Raw genomic sequence first — 18,396 nt, forward strand, 5'->3', positions numbered from 1 at the left:
TATTTGATTCAATGATAAGTATATGTATTTTTCTTTTCAGAAGTATGCTTTGGATTTTTTTTTTCTCAATTTAAAATTAAAAAAAAGGCACATGTTTTTGCAAGATGAGAAAGAAAAAAATGCATGTAACTATTAGAAATAAGATATGCAATTTGAGTAGATGCCAACCACCAAATTATGGCTGTGCGGAATAATTGATAATTGGTACTAGTAGTTGAAACTTAATTACTCTTTTAGGACCACAATTAATTTGGGGCACTTTAATGCTGGCAAAAGCGATAATGACACTTTCACCTATAAAAAGATTATTGCCTGTTTGGATCGTTTCATGTTTTAATTGAGTCGACAAGAATCAAGTTAAAATTTGGTTTTAAATTTGTGATTAGATATCAATTTAAATACGATTTAATTTTATTTATTTAGTTGGTGTTCGACTCAAAATAAAAATTTAATTATTTGAATTCACTCAATTATATTTATTTATCAATAAAAAATGAGTTTTACTTAATATCAAATTTTATTATTGGTATTTGATTTCAAACTGGAATTGAAAATTTTCAAATGCAAGTATTTTGTACCAATTAAATCAAACATAAAAAATAAAATAAAATTCCAATCAAACTAACAAAATACAAAAACACTACTACAACATTATCTACTACAACCCTACTTTCAAGCTTGTTCTGACGTTGATTAGTATTGTTGAAAGGATACCCATTCCAGATAAAGTTTCCCTCATATTCTTGAACAACATGAAAAAAAAAAAAAAAAAAAAACAATGAGAAGATTTTAAATTATATAAAGATGAATTATAAAGGGAAGCAAGATTATTAAGTATTTAAAATCGCCAAAGTTGGTGAAATTTTTGCAACTATCATTAGAAGTAGTGGCAAATTTGCGGTGTTCATAAACATCCTCCAAAAATCAAAATTAAGAAAATTTGAAAGTTTATCTTTTTGAATGCCTATTAAATATTTTTCTGAGCAGTCCTAGAATTTTGATTGGACACTCTTACATTACAAAAAATTTCTTTTTAAAAAATAATAGATGACTTTTACAAAAATAAATATTATCTATTATCATAATAAATGACACCTGAGTTTAATAAACATAGTCTATTATTATTTTTTTTATTTTTCTTTGATCTATAGAGTGAATTTAAATATTTTCTCTATTAACTACATTTTTCTCTTTTGTTTCTTTTTCATCGCTAAAAGGCAAAGCCATATCAATCATATTGTCGTTTAGTTTTTCCTTTTTTTAATTATTTTTTCTAATTTTTATTTCATATATTTTTTAACTATTTAGATTTACAAAAAAAAAAAAAAAAACGATCTGTTATCTGTAGGATTGTTTTATCTGATATCATAATATATAATGTTTGTGGAAGTAAATATAATTTATTATCATAATAGATAATATTTTTTAAAAAATAAATGTCATTTTATTATCGTGATAAATTATGTTTGAATTTGATAAATATCGCCTATTATTTTTTAAATATATTATTATTTACCTATCAAATTTATCAAATTAAACTTATGATTCGTAACGATGCACAAATATATTTCTAATAACAAATAAAACTCAATAAAAGTAGTAATGCTTATATTAAAGTAGTGCCCTAGACCTAAATAAAAAAATTTTTTAAAAAAAAAAACTAAATGATAAAACCTCTAATTTCCGTAAAAAAAAAACCCTAGCCACTTTTACTCTCGTCTCTTCTTGTCTATATGATTGTCTCTAGCCTCCTTTACGCCCAATTCAAATAGTTTCGTTTCCCCTAAATAAAAATTCAAGGTTAGATTTAGTTTTTGTGTGATTCCACTGTATTTTTGATATAATGTGATTAAATTTATCACATTTTTAATTGAATTTAAATATTAATTTCAATGAAATCAAATCAACATAAATTTTTTATTAATTTTTTTTTAAATCACAATTACAATAATTTTTTTTAATTGCAGTTACAATAAATTTTATTACTGTTTTCAATCTTAACACAATTAATCTCATCATCCATCCAAATAAAATTTTAATATTTAATTAAAAATTAGATTTAATATTTTCTTATGATCGATTTGTTATTTTTGTCAAATAATTTATGATTATTTTGTTTCCCTACTGTATATTTCATTTCAATTCTAGCAATCATTTAGGTTTTGCTTAATTAAAGTTTTAACATCTCTTTATTGCTCTTCACATTTAAAGTACTTATATATTAGTTACACTTGCTCTTCGATATTTTCAAAGTTATGTTTATAATTTTTTGTATATATTATAAATAAATAATTGTAAAAAATATTGAATATTTTTATTGATTTGAAGTTTAGAAAAATATAATTGCAAAACCCAATAACAAATTGGAGATTTTTGTTTGGGGTGTCCAGTACAATTTTTTTTTTTATATATTTTTTGTTTTAACACTTTCACAAAATCCAGCACTAGCAAAACCCAATGTTAGAAACAATTCAAGCACAAAATTTTTCAACTAACTTCATTCTAAATTTGCAATAAGCAGAGAAAGATATATATGCATATTAACTATATTATTACTTACAAAAATAGAAATCAATGTTTGAATGAAATTTGATAAAAATGATAAAAAAAAATTAACATGTAAAATTAATTTTATTACTATTATTTTTAATTTTATCAAAATTAATTCAATCATTTATTCAAATAAAACTTAAAAGTTAAAACTTTAAATAAAACTTAAAACTTAAAAAATGACGAAAATTATACTTAATAATTTTAAGTATGACAAGAAAATATGTTATAAAAATAAAATAAAAAATTTGAAAATAATATAATTTAAAATTTTAATAAAAATTATATATGAATTTGATTAAATTAAAAAATATATTTTAAAATAAATATATTAATAAAAATTAAGATAAGATAATTTTATATTTATTATGAAATAAATAATCACAAACTCACAAAATTAATGAATTACCAAATTTGGCAAGATTCGTGGTGGTTGGTGAATTGTCAGAAACGGCACAGATATTGAGCAACATCATCGACCCCACATGTGACATGCAGTTAATGTTCAGGTCCCTCTTGTTGATAGGATGATTTTTTCCTGTGCAGCTGCAGATATTGCGGGGATTTTTTTTTTCAAGTATTCTCAATGTCTTAAATTATTTGAATTTTATTAATTTTTATAAAGTTAAAAAAATTTTACTTTAATATATTTAATATTAAAATTAAATTTTTTATAAAATTAAAATTTTATAATTGTTAATGGAAAAAATAAAAAATTATAAAATTTAATTTTAAAATAAAAAATAAAATAGTTAAAAAATCATTTTAAGATATCTAAAAAAATTAAATAAAAATTTTGAGACGGAATTTATCAAGGCTTTTCCGCTAAGCCTAGGATTTATCTATTTATTTTTAGATGTATTTTCATGATTTAATTGAGCCCTAAACTTTTTATTTGCTATAATCTTGGTTTTCCCAACTATCATTTTAAATTCAAATTTTAGAGAATAAACAAATTTGAGCCGACAGCCAAATTTCTCATATATTTTTATATATGCAAGTGGTTGTTTCATTAAAATTCACTTTAATATTCTCACAGGTGATGCGTTCACGTGGATGGCATATCACTTGTATGTATTTTTCATTAATTAATATTTTTTTTTCTTCGAGTTTGAAATGTACTTTTTTGCGTATGATTTTAATGCACGAAAATGATATGATATGATTCCATAACAAGTAAAAAATATCGAGATTACTTAAAATTGTAACATTAATAAAATAAATAAACTTTTTCCTTTCTTATTTAAGCAATTTGGTTTGAAGAAAAGAAAATGGATCAATTAATAAAGTAAGAAATATTAATGAGAATACCATCTATTTGAATGATAAAATATTTAATTTTTTAAAATAAAATTTTAATTTTGAGTCTTGTGAATAAAAAAAAATAAACAATGAAAAAATTTGACTTCTTATAAAGTTTAATTCGACTTAATTTCAAAATAGTTTAGGCCTAAAATGATACCGAATATTGAGGGATTCTAAAAAAAAATAAATTTTTGTTGATCTTAATGATAATGAGTTCAATTCTCTTTTAAGTAAGGTATCAATTTTCAAATATTATGAATGAAAAAAATAAGTACTAAGAGAGTTTATTTTTTTATGATATTCGATTTGATTTGACTTTAAAATAATCAGAGTTTAAAGTGATTATCGAATATTAAAAAATTTTAAATAAAAAAATTATTAATGAGAATTAAAAAATATTTTTTATTATTAAATTTGATAATTATTTTTTAAAACTATAATCATAAATAAGTATTATATTTATATAATCAATTAAATAATTAAATATTATATCATAATTAAGATATTATAATTGATTAATTAATTAATAAATTAAAATATAATTAAACAAGTAAAATAAAACTTGAATTTAAAATTTTAAAATTACTTTTTATCATTAAATTAAAACTTTAACACTAAATAATTTTAGATATAATAAAATAATTTGACACAAAAGTAATATAAAAAATATAAAATTTTTTTAACAAACTCAATGCATGGTTTGACTATAAAAATATATTAAATCAATAAAAATTATTTATATTAATTTTTATATTTTACATATATTTAATATAAAATAAATATACGAAAGATTCATTTACCACGATCAACTTTAAAAAAAATAAAAATCTCAGATCTCACGTAATATATTAAAAAAAATAACGCGATAGTATACTAGCAATGTCAGTGTCAACAGTGACATTTATTTTAATTTTCTTTTGTTTATCCAACAACGTCATCTGGATTACCATGATTTCCACTCTTTTGTTTGTTTTTGGCTATGAATTGGCCTTAGGGGCACTTCAATATCTCATCGTTCATTTTTGGCAACGACCGCCATCACTCAGTCACTTTCTTCCTTCTCTTATTCTCTGTCTCTCATGTCCCTCTCTCTTTCTTCCTCTCTTCTTTCTTTTTCTTGTGAGAAGAGAATGGCAACCATGGTGTCCTCAACACCTTCGTTGGATAAGTCTAGCTCTGTTCAGTTTCTTGTCTCTCGCTCTAAACTGCACAAAACTTTGGGTACCAAGCTCCCTGGAGTCAGTTTCGCAGTCTCCCCAGGATCGAAGTTTCGAGTTTTCTGTGAATCCAAGGTCACTCTCACATACTTTTTTTTTTTTATAATTCTTTGATTTTTTTTTTATTTTTTTTGTGGGATCATCCCAGATGGCTGTACTGTGTTCTTGTCAAAGTACTAGTTTTTGGTGGATTTCTTCATCTGCCGCAACTTGGCCTTTTTCTTATAATGACATATTTGACCCTCTACTGAAATTAGTTTGAATTTAGCGGGAGCCCGTCACGTGGCATCACGTAGGGTTCCGTTCACGGCCAGTTTTCAAATCTAATATGCCACGTGGTTGATGACATGGGATGCCCGGTGTGTCTTCACTGCAACATGTCGTACCAACTGATTAACTGAAGAAAAAATTGGTGAAAAAAAGGGAAGATTTTTTTTTTGGAGGCCGGATGAGAGAGGAAACAGAGAAGTAAAAAAAATTGTCGTAAAAAGTGACTGAGATTCGATGAGAATCGGTTATAATCAGGCTGGATGAGAGAAATTATTGAGGACGAGATGGAAAAGGAGCAGTAGGGCACGGCGAGATGAGGAGGATGAAGACTGGCACGGGTAAGGGAAGAGAAGAAGGAAAGTGATAAAGGGAAAGTAGTTAGTGAGGGAAAAGGGTGAGCGTGCATCGCCGGAACTGGTCTTTGCCTTCCTGGTTACCGACGGCAAGACTTGATCTGGTAGAAAGAAGATGAAAAGATGATAAAAGGAACAATAAAAATGTGTGTGTGCGTGTGTGTTTTTTTTAATTTTCTGCAATTCTTTTCCAATTGAGGGGCACGTGCCACATCATTGGACATTTGTTGTCTGTGGTTTTTTTTTTTCTTGAACCTAAAAGATGCGAGTTAATCACGTGAGATCACGCGACTCTAGTTTATTTGACAAAAAAAAGGAAAGTTCAATTGTTGCTAATAAAAGAATAGGGACTAAATGCACGAAAAAGAAAAAAAAATGGGGACTAAAATGACACAATTTGCATAGTTCAAGGGTTAAATTTATCATTATGCCTTTCTTTTTATCAGTTCTGTTCTTCAATGATGTAACCTTTTTTTTACTGTAAAAATTTGACTTTGAGTGGACTTAATGCTTCTGAGTTTAGATTAAAACCTTTGAAGCCTGGGCAATTGGAAAATTTGCGAACCGCTTAAAAGAGTTTTAGAGTAAATAGCCTAGAAGTTGTGAACTGAATAATTCAATGGCTGTTACAATGAAGTTAATTCGTGTTTGATTTTCATGGCATATTCATTAATCCCGGACATCACCTCAAGTTTTCCCTCGTACTTGTTAAGAGATTGTCAACATATCACATGGTCCTTACCAGCTTTTTATTAGTAACTAAGGCCTCCTTATATTGGTTTCTTTTTGCTATGAAGTTAAAGAAAATGCTAGTAGAAAGCAAAATTGTAATTGATTAAAATGAATGAATGACTAAAATCCCACAATGATTCCAGCATAAGTTTTCTGTATGAGAAGTAAAGGAAAAATATCCTATACATCCATCATCGGTGAACTCCACAAGTAGGTTTAGAGGGTTACCTTATGTCAATTAGGCTATATGTAAGGGAATTAACTAATTAATTCACATAATTACTAGATGGATATGTTGTATTCCTATAAACTCGTTTGTAGAGTTAAAAAAACGTTACCGTTGGTATGTAGGATAATATTCCAAAAGTAAAATCACAAGGTTTGTTTCCCACTATTTTCATTTTTAATTTTTAATTCTTCAAAAAATTTTGTTTGCTTTTGTATTCACTGAAGCTTTTTACCTTTTCGTTTTTGGATGCAAAAAGCAAGTACCAAAAGTAACAAAAAGCAGTATCTTAGGATTTGCTTGCCTTCCACTCTCTGTTTCTGTTGAAAATAAGTTTCTCTTTTCCTTGCAAGTGTTACAATATTGATAATGCCATATTTCTAGTTCACAGGGGTGTTTCCTGCTTCCCATTATAGATGGTTTAACCCTGATCAACACCGTGTGGACCATGCTGTTGATTGATAATTAACTTGTAATTTGGATTGCCTATTTGTATGCATCATTGCTGTCAATAGGCATGCTACTTGTTGGCTTTTCTCCTTGAAGCTTCAATATTTTAAATTCCATGTAGATCCCTGTACCATACCATACTCTCATAGTTAGCCTGAGCTTGTTGGTGTTATTACCATTTTTCAAAAGGGTGTCAAAATGCAGTTTCTCAGTTCTCTTAATATTTGTTTTCCTTGCAAAAGCTTTTAGTCTTTTTATACTTGTTCCAATGGAGTCAGAGATTTTGGGGTCTTACCATCTATCCATGTTCTTTTTCGTGTTCCAGACACAGGAGTTGCAGATTAGAAGGTGTTCACCTTTGCTAGAAAAAGCATCACTGTCAAGTAAAGGTGTACTGGTCTCAGATGAATGGAAAGCAGTCCCGGACATTTGGAGGTCTTCAGCAGAAAAGTATGGTGATCGAGTAGCGGTGGTGGATCCATATCGTGATCCACCTACTACCATGACTTATAAACAGGTAACTTTTACTTTTATTCTTCTATAAGTTATTACAAAATTAATTAGAGTATACATTGAAATAGAAAGAGCAAGCCCATTGCATAATCTGTTAAATTAATATCCAAATACTTATTTCTTTCATAATTTGTTTTTATTCAATTATCTCAAGTTGTATTAATAGTTCGTAAAAACTGTTGCTTTTCCAATTTTCTATTTACTATTTCTAGTTTTTATGCAAAACAAGTCATTATATCTTTTCAATTGCCTTATTTTCAACTCCTTCCATACTGCAGCTAGAGCAGGAAATATTGGACTTTGCTGAAGGTTTAAGGGTTATTGGAGTAAAGCCAGAAGAGAAGCATGCACTTTTTGCTGATAATTCATGCCGATGGCTTGTTGCAGATCAAGGTGTGTATCATTTGTAATTTGCCATTAACTTGCTTACTCAAGTCCAATAGCTAAAAAATAAGGTTCCTTGGTTGTGTACTTGTGTCAGTATATGTAATCTAATCATTTCATTGCTAGTTTCAAATACAAACATACATACCTGATCTGGTTTAAGAAATTCAATATTTTCTGTTTTTTATAGGACTCTGGCTTTAGATAGATTCCTTTATTTGTTATTCAATCAGAGGCACTTAAATCTGTTTCTGTAAAACTAATAAAGGATAAAGATAGTATGTTCCATATAAACAAGTGAGACTAGATTGACACACAGATTAAGAGTAAAGTTGGTTAATTTGCTATTGAATCAAGAGCCTAAAACATGTGCATTTTGAATTCAAGCAATAATTATGCACAACTTTTAAAGCTCATGTAGCCATGTTCACATGCATTTCTCTATAGTAGGCCATATATCTTCTATTTCATTTCTAGATGCTCCACTTCCAATGAATTCAAAACTGAAACCACCTATCAGTCCCCTTGAGTTTACACGCTATCTATTTTTAGAAGCAGATGACTTATGCTTGAGCCTTATTGCCACATTCTATTCTGTTTTTTTCTGGCATACTTGTTTCGTACGGAAACACTGAGTTTACTTAAGAGTTCTTTTTCCTGAACAAATTGGAACTTTTGTTTTGAATTTTGCATGCTTTACATTATAACCATCAAAGGCTTTTGTCTGGTTTTATGATCTTATTTTTTCTTGTGAGAGGTAAAAGATTTCCCTGTAGTCAGCAGACCTCTTCCTCTTAAGTCCTGAAACTTCTTCGTTTTTATGACGAAAGTAGTGAGCCTATTCATTGTTATATCTTTAAATTGATAGAAGATTAGTATCCTATGCAGTAACTCTTTTATCTTTCACTCTGTTACAAATTGATTCTGAAATTTGAAAATAATTTTGGTGCATTACTTTGGCTAAGGTATGATGGCAACGGGAGCAATTAATGTTGTCAGAGGGTCAAGATCATCTGTGGAAGAGCTTTTACATCTATACAATCATTCAGAAAGGTTTGGGGAAATAAGTGCTTTCATAATATACTTCAATCTATATATATATATATATTTTAATAGACTTGAATTTTCATGTTTCAAGTGAACTTCTCTAGTTCTCCTGTTATCTAAGCAAAAGATGTCCTGAAATCATGTGTTATGCTTGAATTGGATATGTATGCACGTGTGTCATTACAATTTCAGCCTATATATGCTAGCTATCTTATGTTTATCGTGCACTTGAGTATCAATTTGCTCTTTGGTTTACATCCGCATGCACGTCTTCTAGAGCCTTTGTCTTGTGGGATTTACCACTTTATTGAGCATTATTAATTCTAATGATTAGTAATATTTTCTACTGTTAATTTGATAATTCAGATAAAATCTGCATATAATCATGAGAAAAGATGTTTTCATGAAGTAATCATTATTCTTATAGACAGTTGATAATTGTTGCTCAAAACGTATATAATACAAAGCAGACCCACATGAATCTCATGTCGTTTGATCAGCTGTAGTTCTTATTTTGTGAAGTATTAAATGGTTCTTATTCATGTCTTCTTATTCATTATCTGGGCTATTTTGCCTTCATTGTGATTTGTATTACAGAAGTTGCTGATTTTATTATTGTTTTTTTGCAGTGTAGGGCTTGTTGTTGACAATCCTGAGTTTTTCAATCGTATTGCTGGAACATTTTGTTCCAACGCAACCATGAGATTTATTGTTCTACTTTGGGGGGAGAAATCATGCCTGGCCAGTGGCAAAACATTGGGTGTGCCTGTATTCAGCTATAATGAGATCATGAAGTTAGGAAGAGAAAGCCGTGTTGCTCTTAGTGATTCTCATGATGCTAGTAAGTTTGATTAACCCTGTTCAAAATTTGCATCATATATTTTACCTTGTCACTTTGTTATCCTTGAGTTTATTATTTGATTATGTATTTTCATATTCTCTTCTGTGTTGTTTTGCTGTTTGGTTGCCTAAAGTGTAAATTGAATAGAAACTAAGATCTTATCTGTCCAAAGTGGAGCTTTGGAGCCGAAAGTTTGTCACAACTTTTTCTTTTTGAGATTACCTGTACATTTTGCATGTGCAGAAGATCAGTTGCATGGTGGTTTGCATTTTACTTTTATTTAATCATAAACGTCCTTCAACTTGTCTAAAACATATAACTTTACTATGAGTCAATGTTTTAAAGAGTGTAATAGTGATTGCAGTACTTATTTTGTTGGGATACATGATAACTAATAGCTTTTTTAAAATTAGAATGAATACAACAGTTACATCAAGGAAACTAGGAGTGTGCAAATTGGAGGAAAGGACACTATCAATGATCTGAATGTCATAACTTGTAAACTTATCTGTCTGTAGAATTCCCATTTCCTTGATAGAATTATAGCTGTTGGCTAAATGTGATTTCAGGACAAGGTTACAAATATGAAACCATTGGCTCAGATGATATTGCTACCCTTGTATATACAAGTGGAACCACTGGTAATCCGAAAGGCGTTATGATTACGCATAAAAATTTATTACACCAGGTAACTGCTTACTACTGATTACATACCTTTTAGGTATTTGGATTTTGGAAAGTTCGATAAGAACAAAGTTTTAATTGAGTACTGAACCATTTTTGTCTCATCTGAAGTAACATGCTATATATTAGGGATGAATTGGTGAATGGAACAAAATGGTTTGTAGCAATGTGTCATATTTTTTGTAAGTCCAGGTTTTTCCAAACCTAGGCTGATCGAAATTGGTCCAGGGGACTTTGAGGTCCAGGTTGTTCAAAACCTAGAGTGGCCCTTGTTGCCAAAGCTGTGCTTTTGTGGCTTATCTTTCATTAGAGAACATTAAACTATTTCACTTCTTATCATTGAAAGTAACATGTTGCTTAATTTAATCTGCTGTATAATATTATTTCCTGCCTGAATTATTTTCCAGATAGGAAATTTGGGGGTTCTTGGACCTGCTAAAGCTGGGGATAGATTTCTAAGCATGCTTCCTACTTGGCATGCATATGAGCGAGCTTGTGAGTATTTCATATTTACACGTGGAATTGAGCAAGTATATACAAACGTGAGAAATTTGAAGGTATTATTCATTGGAGGTTGCTTTGAAAACATGAAAATTCTTTAAATTTATCCTGAATAAATGGACAAATTACGAAACAGTTTGACTTATCCACTACTATTGGTACATATAATGATTGTCTGCATGGCATGGTTACTAGTTTATTACTTATTTATATGTTGATTATATGTTTTGGTTTTGCTTCGTAGGATGATTTGCGAAATTATCAGCCAGATTACATGATTTCTGTACCTTTAGTGTATGAGACACTCTATAGGTATGTCCTTTACTTGGGATTTTTACAATCTTTAGTAATCAGCTGCAGGCTGCAGCAAAGTTTATTGGGATACTTTGCTATGGAAACAATCATAGATTATTATATTTGTCAGTGCAATGTTAGAGCAGCTGGGTTCTCTTAAACTCACGCTTAAACAAAGAAAAATGGTAATTGTAAATGTTGCATCCATATGTGCTGTAATTTCATGTGTTCCATCAGTTTTAGTCTTGTAGCATTCCTAATGAGTATGATAAACTATATCATGGTATATAATCATTTTGTGGAAAAAATTTTCCCTTTATTTTTAAAGGTTACAAAATCAAATTTTATTTTCTCATTATACAATCTGGTGAGGAATACACTTTCAGAGAAGTAATCTCTTGATCAGAGCTTAGATTGTACTCAAAATCTTTCATATAAATTTCTATGATGCTTTTTTAAACATATTCTTATGGCATTGAGAAGTAATAGCTCATAAACTTTACAAAACTTTTCCTGTAAGTACGACTACAAGGAGTCAGTTTTATAACACTCAGTTAGACAATTTAATAATTCTTTTTTAACTGGCTAGGTTGATTTGGTGTAGTCTGTTTTCTAAAGATTGTTGAAACACAAGTCTCTAGTTTATGAAAAATTGTTTTCATTCATTATGAAGCTGAAAAGAACCACATTGGAATAGGGCCTTGATGGTCATTTTCTTAGATATGAGAGTCGTGTTTGTAATTATAGATTAATTCTGGATTGTCCAGCTGCATCATGCATGATTAGTTTATTAAATACTACCTTACTTCATTGAATCAAAATAATTTTCTTTTGTGATAAATGTTCCTCTTTTTTGTTTTCTCTCATCCTGTATGTTGTACTGATTTTCATGTCTAAACTATCTGACTTAAATGATAATTACATCACCATGATAAGTCTCCAGTTAAACTTATTGTGTATGAAAACTATTTGATTTTAAATGCAGCCCTTAAAGTTTTTGGATTACCTTGCAGTGGGATTCAAAAGCAGATTTCTGCAAGCTCCAATGCTCGTAAATTAATAGCACTTTTATTCATAAGGGTCAGCTTGGCATATACGGAGATGGAGAGAATTTATGAGGTGCTGGCACCCAGCAAGTCTTGTTTATGTTTTCAAGCTCTTTACAATTTTTTAGGAAACTAAAGTTGAATTGTACAGAATTCTTGTTTATGCTTATGTTCTTCCAATTCTGACTCTTGCTCTCCTATGGCTTAGATTTCATTTTGTTAAGCCCTAAAACTTGAGATAAGTGGGAATTAGATGCCAATTTAATTTGATACCCATAATTCTTTTATGGGTCTAATGCCAAATATTCAACTAAGATCATAGAGTTACTTAAACTTAACTTACAACCCCATTTCCTGCCTCTTCCAAAAGAAGTGGGGAAGACCATATAACTGCTCCTTTTTTTAGTAAAATTATTGTTTAAGCAATTGTGTCTTTCGGTAAAATTTTTAAACTCTGTTAAGTGTATGACCAGGGTTAACACAGTTCTGTTTTTCTGGTAATCAGTTTTCAATTCTATCTCCAGTTTTAAGATTAACTAGCTGAATAAAGTTTTCTGCAGCATTTGGTGACTAGTCTAGCAGCCTATGGAATCAAACCAACCGACTAAAGGAAATTAAAACTATTATCTGTTTGTCCCATGTAGTGGATGTGAGATATATTGAGTTTCAGCGCACGCATATAGTTCTTCTGAACGTCTTTTCTGCTCCAAACTATAACACCTGCTGAATTCTCATGTTCTTTAATTAGTTACTTGTTTCTACTTAAATTTGGCCTTTGGTTTTATTTGATTATCAGGGACTATGCCTAACAAAGAATCAGAAGCAACCTTCATATCTTGTAGCCATGTTAGACTGCTTATGGGCAAGAATTGTTGCTGCAATATTGTGGCCATTGCACATGTTAGCAAAGAAGCTTGTCTATGGAAAAATTCACGCTGCTATTGGAATATCAAAGGTTTGATCTATTTGCTATATTAACTTGTTATTGGAATTTTCTTCTTCAAGCTATTCAAGTTATCTTTATTTATCAACCAATAAGAATCTGTATGTATTGCAATTAAAAGCATAAGAAAAGGAAAAAAGGAAAAACAAAAGAAGAGGAACCCATATTGTTGTTTGTTCTTATGCACAAAGTTCCCAGTTGTTAGGTTCCTCTTATTTTTCTGTGTTCAGCATTTCTAGTATTTCTGTTTAGTGTTTTATTGATTATTGTTTAATCATTCTTCAGGTTGGCAAATGTGGGGGTGGAAGTTTGCCTGTGCATATTGAAAAGTTTTATGAGGTTAGATGCTAATATGTTCTTACTATTCGAATCAAAAGGGTAGTAGTCCTTATCTCTAATTTTATGGAGTTAAATACATGCAGGCAATTGGTTTGAAAATGCAGAATGGATATGGTTTAACAGAAACATCCCCTTGTGTTGCTGGTCGACGACCAGAATGTAATGTAAGACACCTCTCGCTTTTTTCTGGTATAACTTTTAATTGATACTGTCCTCTTTCTTCCATGCCACCTGTGGTAGTGCATGCGATTTTTCATAAGCAATGTGAAGAAATTCTCGTAAGAGAATTAGTTGTTGCATGCTGGCAATCTACTTTGCTAAATCCAACGCATTGTGAAAGAAATGTGTTTAAGATCATTTGAAAAGTAAACCAACTTATTATGCAGGTACTATCTTCTTTCCTTTCTTGCTAAGTTCCTTGTTAGGATCAAAGGAAAGGATCTATGTAGGTGCTTTGGGATTAAAGTCTTAGTTGAGCGTCTGGACTCTTTTTTTTTTTTTGGTTACGGTGGGCAGGACCTGGGGTTTATGAACCCCAAACTTGCTGGAATTCTTTATTATGCTCAAAATAATGGTGACCCATTCCCGTCTTGCAATATCAAATCAGTGACTGCGCATACTTAAGATGTTTGAGAATTCTTTACCTCTCTTGATGAAAATGAAAGGGACTAAATTTTTATATACCATATTACCCAACAAAGAATTTGCTCAGATTGATATTATCGAAATAGAACGAAAACCTGGATTTTCCATTTAAGCCATCTTTTTTTCACTCACCTGAAGGCTTGGAAAGTTTGTCAGCTCAGCAACAACTGTCTAGTGCATCCCTTTTTTTTTTTTTAACCATTATAAGGTAAAACACAATTGATCATAAACTCTTCTCACTCTTTTATTTTTTACCATCTTTTCTTTTTTAGGTTGTCTTCATGTCAATCTGGTCTTATTCATGTACTTTTATTTTTGTCTAAATTGTGCCTACCTCTAGAAAGAGTCTTCCATCGTATGACAATCTCTCAGATTTGACTTTTGAAGGTTCTTGGTTCAGTTGGGCATCCAATTCCACTCACAGAATTCAAAATCGTAGATGCTGAAACTGATGAAATTCTCCCGCATGGCTCCAAGGGCATTATAAAGGTTAGGGGGCCAAATGTGATGAAAGGTTACTATAAGGTAATAATAAATTGTAATATGTTAGTTCAAGAATTTAACCAATTAAGGCATAGTGCTTATGAAAAATGTTGGCAAATGTTCGTATATTATGCAGTTTTTACAGCATGCAGCCTTAGTATTATAATCTTCTTTAGTTATTTTTATAAAGAGAAGGAAAGATAAAATCAAGAAATTTTATGCATTAGCCACATGTGATTCTAAATGTGTGAATTACGAATGGGATTAATTACACATTTATTACCTGAACTATGATCAAATGTTTGATTTGGTACCTAAACTTTTAAAATTCGCAATTGGGTACTCAAATTTTGCTTGTGTTAAATAGTTTGCACCTAAGACTAACTCCACTAGTCAAATGGGTGATGTGGCATAAAATAGGCAGTAGCAATGCGCCCCATGTCTAAATCCTATTGATTGTTTTTTGCCATGTCACCCTTTTGACTAATGGAATCATTGAGGTGTACAATTTGCTTAACGAAGTTGGAGTACTTAATTGTGAATTTGTTTTTTTCAGGCATCAAATGTTTATTAACCCAGAAAGATGTTTAGAATTGGTCATTTGTATAGCAAATCCCTTGTGTCATAAGAAATGCATTTGGAATTTGGACAGGAGGAGGATTTTCACATTTGGTAGTGATAGGATGGCCAGTGACCTAACCTATAAACTGAACCTTGGTTGTGTAGAAAATGAAAAACCTGAATGAAGCCAAGAAAACAATAACTTGCATAATTTATATTTTGCATATAACACCAATATTATTTAAAAAAACAACAATATTTGTTTCATTGGACGGATTTTGTCAGATTAAGAAGGAAAAAGTTATGAGTGTAAGAGTTGTAGGTCATATTTGATGCATAGGATTATTGATAGAAAAATAATAATCTTATATCATGTTTGATTTGTATCTAAAAAGAAGAATAGGGATTGCAAGGAGGATTAATATCCTCTTGGCATAGAATTATTCAATCCTACCCAAGTGGATAGAATTATTTTTAATCCATGAGATTAAACTTATATGTCCAATTATAATATTAAAAATTACATGAATAATTTAAATTATATAAATTTTGAGGAAGGATAATTTTAACAAATAAATAAATTATTTTATCTTAATCCTTACATACATCAAATACAAAATAGGATGATATTATTTAATTTAATCATATGCATAATGTCATTTTATCATATCTTATCATAATCTTGTGTACAAAAAGTTATCTTAATCTTCTAGCAATTCCAAATCAAATTTTCATTGTTTGTCAGTGTCAAATAACATGCATTTGAGTTCTTTTGGCATCTCAGATGACATATTTTGGTTATTGTTTGGGTTAGAATCCATTGGCTACGAGGCAAGCCCTAGATGAAGATGGTTGGCTAAACACTGGTGATATAGGTTGGATTGCTCCTCATCATTCAGTAGGACGAAGTCGTCGATGTGGAGGTGTGATTGTTCTTGAAGGACGTGCCAAGGACACTATTGTTCTTTCTTCTGGTATACTTATAGCCTACTTGTATAACCCGCAAGTTCAATCTTCCTACATGCAATTTAAAACAATCATCTCATTGTAGTTTTGATTTGGTCATTTAGGTCCTTTATGCATATTGTTATAGGTTAGTTCAGTTTAGAGTACTAAATGTTTTAGATTATAACTATCCAACTTATGTCTGTATGCACTCTTCTCTCACTTTTTAGTGTGAAACTGCATTTATCTGTTTGCTGTATACATGTAGTTTTCTAGTTATAATTTTGACAGAGTTATCTTCCGTAATTTAACTACTTAGGGCATCAATTTCATACCGAATATCTACCTATAATATGATTATAATAATATAAATCTCTCCTAAGAATTTGGCATAATATGAATATCCATCATAGTTGATAAAATTCACCTAGGCTCAGTTCATGTGGTTGGACTAAAGGGGGTTTTAGTTGAGATTGTAGGTTGGGAAAAATTTATGTGATAGCACACTACTGGTCTAAGTTTACTAAGTTGAACTCTGATGCTGCAACCATACTTTGAAGTCTTTTCTTTTTCTAAACTCTGTTAAACACTTATTTTCCATACTTTCCTTTATTAACTAAAGAGATTTCTTTGGAGAAAATAGGTGAAAATGTTGAACCTTTAGAGATTGAAGAAGCTGCCCTGAGGAGTGCTCTTATTCAACAGATTGTTGTCATTGGCCAGGCAAGTTGGACATCATTCTTTCCATAAAGTTGCTTGTGGCTTTTGCATGTAGTTTCTTTGCTTAGGTACACGTATCATTTCCACCTTTTGACTTGATTTATGACTTTTCAATTTTGATTGACATCTTCTGTCCAGGATCAACGACGCCTAGGAGCTATCATCGTCCCAAACAAAGATGAGCTACTCCAGGCTGCAAAAAATTCATCTATTGTAGATGCAGGTGCCATCGATCTAGGCAGGGACAAAATGACAAGCCTGCTATATGAAGAATTGAGGAAGTGGTAATACTTCCAAATTCAGATATTTGAATTATTTTAGTTAGGATTCAAGGGCCTCTACAGGTGTCATTTCCTCTCTTTTTTCTTTCTTCCTGTTGCAGTGCTTAAGAGAGGGAGAGGCATAAATTTTGGTTTTTAGGAAACATGGATCAAGAGTTAATAGGTTTAATGTGCTATACACCTGCAGAGATATAGATTTCATTATTATTAATAATGCAACTTGTCCTCTGAGTTAATTTTGTGGGCTTCAGACCTCCTGGCAAGTTCCATAAATCTCTCCAGGAGCAAACTCATTTTCCTGCTTGTTTCATGTCATTGGATTTGTTTCAACCCTTAATATTTTTTGAGTTTTATTGATGGTTGCTCCACTGTATATAGCAGCACAGTGTCTGCACATATGTTGGCTGTTATCATCGGGGTTTAAGTGGAAGGCTGTCGTCTAACTTGATTCTCTTTTATGCAGGACGTCAGAGTGTTCATTTCAAATTGGACCGATCCTTGTTGTGGATGAACCTTTTACGGTAAGACTCGTGTAGACAGTATGATCTTTGATTCTGCATATTTTATGTTGGACTCAAATATATACTGATCATTTTGCAGATTGAGAGTGGCTTATTGACCCCAACCATGAAAATCCGAAGAGACAGAGTTGTAGCTCAATACAAGGAGGAAATAGCCAATCTCTTCAAGTAAATTTCCTTTGACAAACATGATTTATGACTATTGTATTCTTCCTTTTCTGCAATGACTCTGCTTACCCAACAAATTTTTATCTTTATAAAATTGTATATTCATCAAATTCCAGTTGTTTGGCCTTTGTTTTTGTTTTAACTTCTTTTGTTTTTTCAATTTAAGAATGGAGGACTGCATATTATTGGAATAAAATACTTGCAAATAGCATAGGAAATTTCAGGATGAATTGAGAATTGGGTGGGTAGGGTAACTTGGGTTTCATTTTTGTTTCTTTTTTTTTTTTTAATAAAAAAAGACCAAAAGGATTATAAAATAAAACCAAGAAGAATTGTTCATAAAACGGAATTAGGGTGGTTTTGCTGAGCTAAGACGG

General features: G+C 30.5%; 1 protein-coding gene across 1 annotated transcript; it reads left to right on the forward strand.

Moving 5' to 3' along the window:
• The first annotated feature begins 4,854 nt into the window (after positions 1-4,854).
• On the forward strand, positions 4,855-18,129 carry LOC111287570 (putative acyl-activating enzyme 16, chloroplastic). Its single transcript, XM_022878198.2, has 18 exons — positions 4,855-5,147; positions 7,429-7,620; positions 7,895-8,009; positions 8,966-9,053; positions 9,677-9,888; positions 10,458-10,576; positions 10,980-11,129; positions 11,318-11,385; positions 12,381-12,486; positions 13,210-13,368; positions 13,642-13,695; positions 13,779-13,859; positions 14,728-14,865; positions 16,199-16,358; positions 16,973-17,052; positions 17,188-17,333; positions 17,794-17,851; positions 17,931-18,129. Exons 1-18 carry the CDS (start codon positions 4,935-4,937, stop codon positions 18,021-18,023), a joined length of 2,232 nt encoding a protein of 743 aa, XP_022733933.1. The 5' UTR covers positions 4,855-4,934; the 3' UTR covers positions 18,024-18,129.
• The last annotated feature ends 267 nt before the right edge of the window (positions 18,130-18,396 follow it).

Source organism: Durio zibethinus, chromosome 4 (assembly GCF_047325235.1).
Source record: "Durio zibethinus cultivar Kanyao isolate XHJ-2024 chromosome 4, ASM4732523v1, whole genome shotgun sequence".
In the NCBI taxonomy this organism is placed as follows: domain Eukaryota; kingdom Viridiplantae; phylum Streptophyta; class Magnoliopsida; order Malvales; family Malvaceae; genus Durio; species Durio zibethinus.

Coding starts and splice junctions, on each gene's coding strand:
- LOC111287570 (XM_022878198.2), top strand. CDS start 4,935: ATGTCCCTCTCTCTTTCTTCCTCTCTTCTTTCTTTTTCTTGTGAGAAG. Junction 7,621..7,894: donor CTACCATGACTTATAAACAG/GTAACTTTTACT, acceptor TCCATACTGCAG/CTAGAGCAGGAAATATTGGA. Junction 17,053..17,187: donor AGATTGTTGTCATTGGCCAG/GCAAGTTGGACA, acceptor TCTTCTGTCCAG/GATCAACGACGCCTAGGAGC.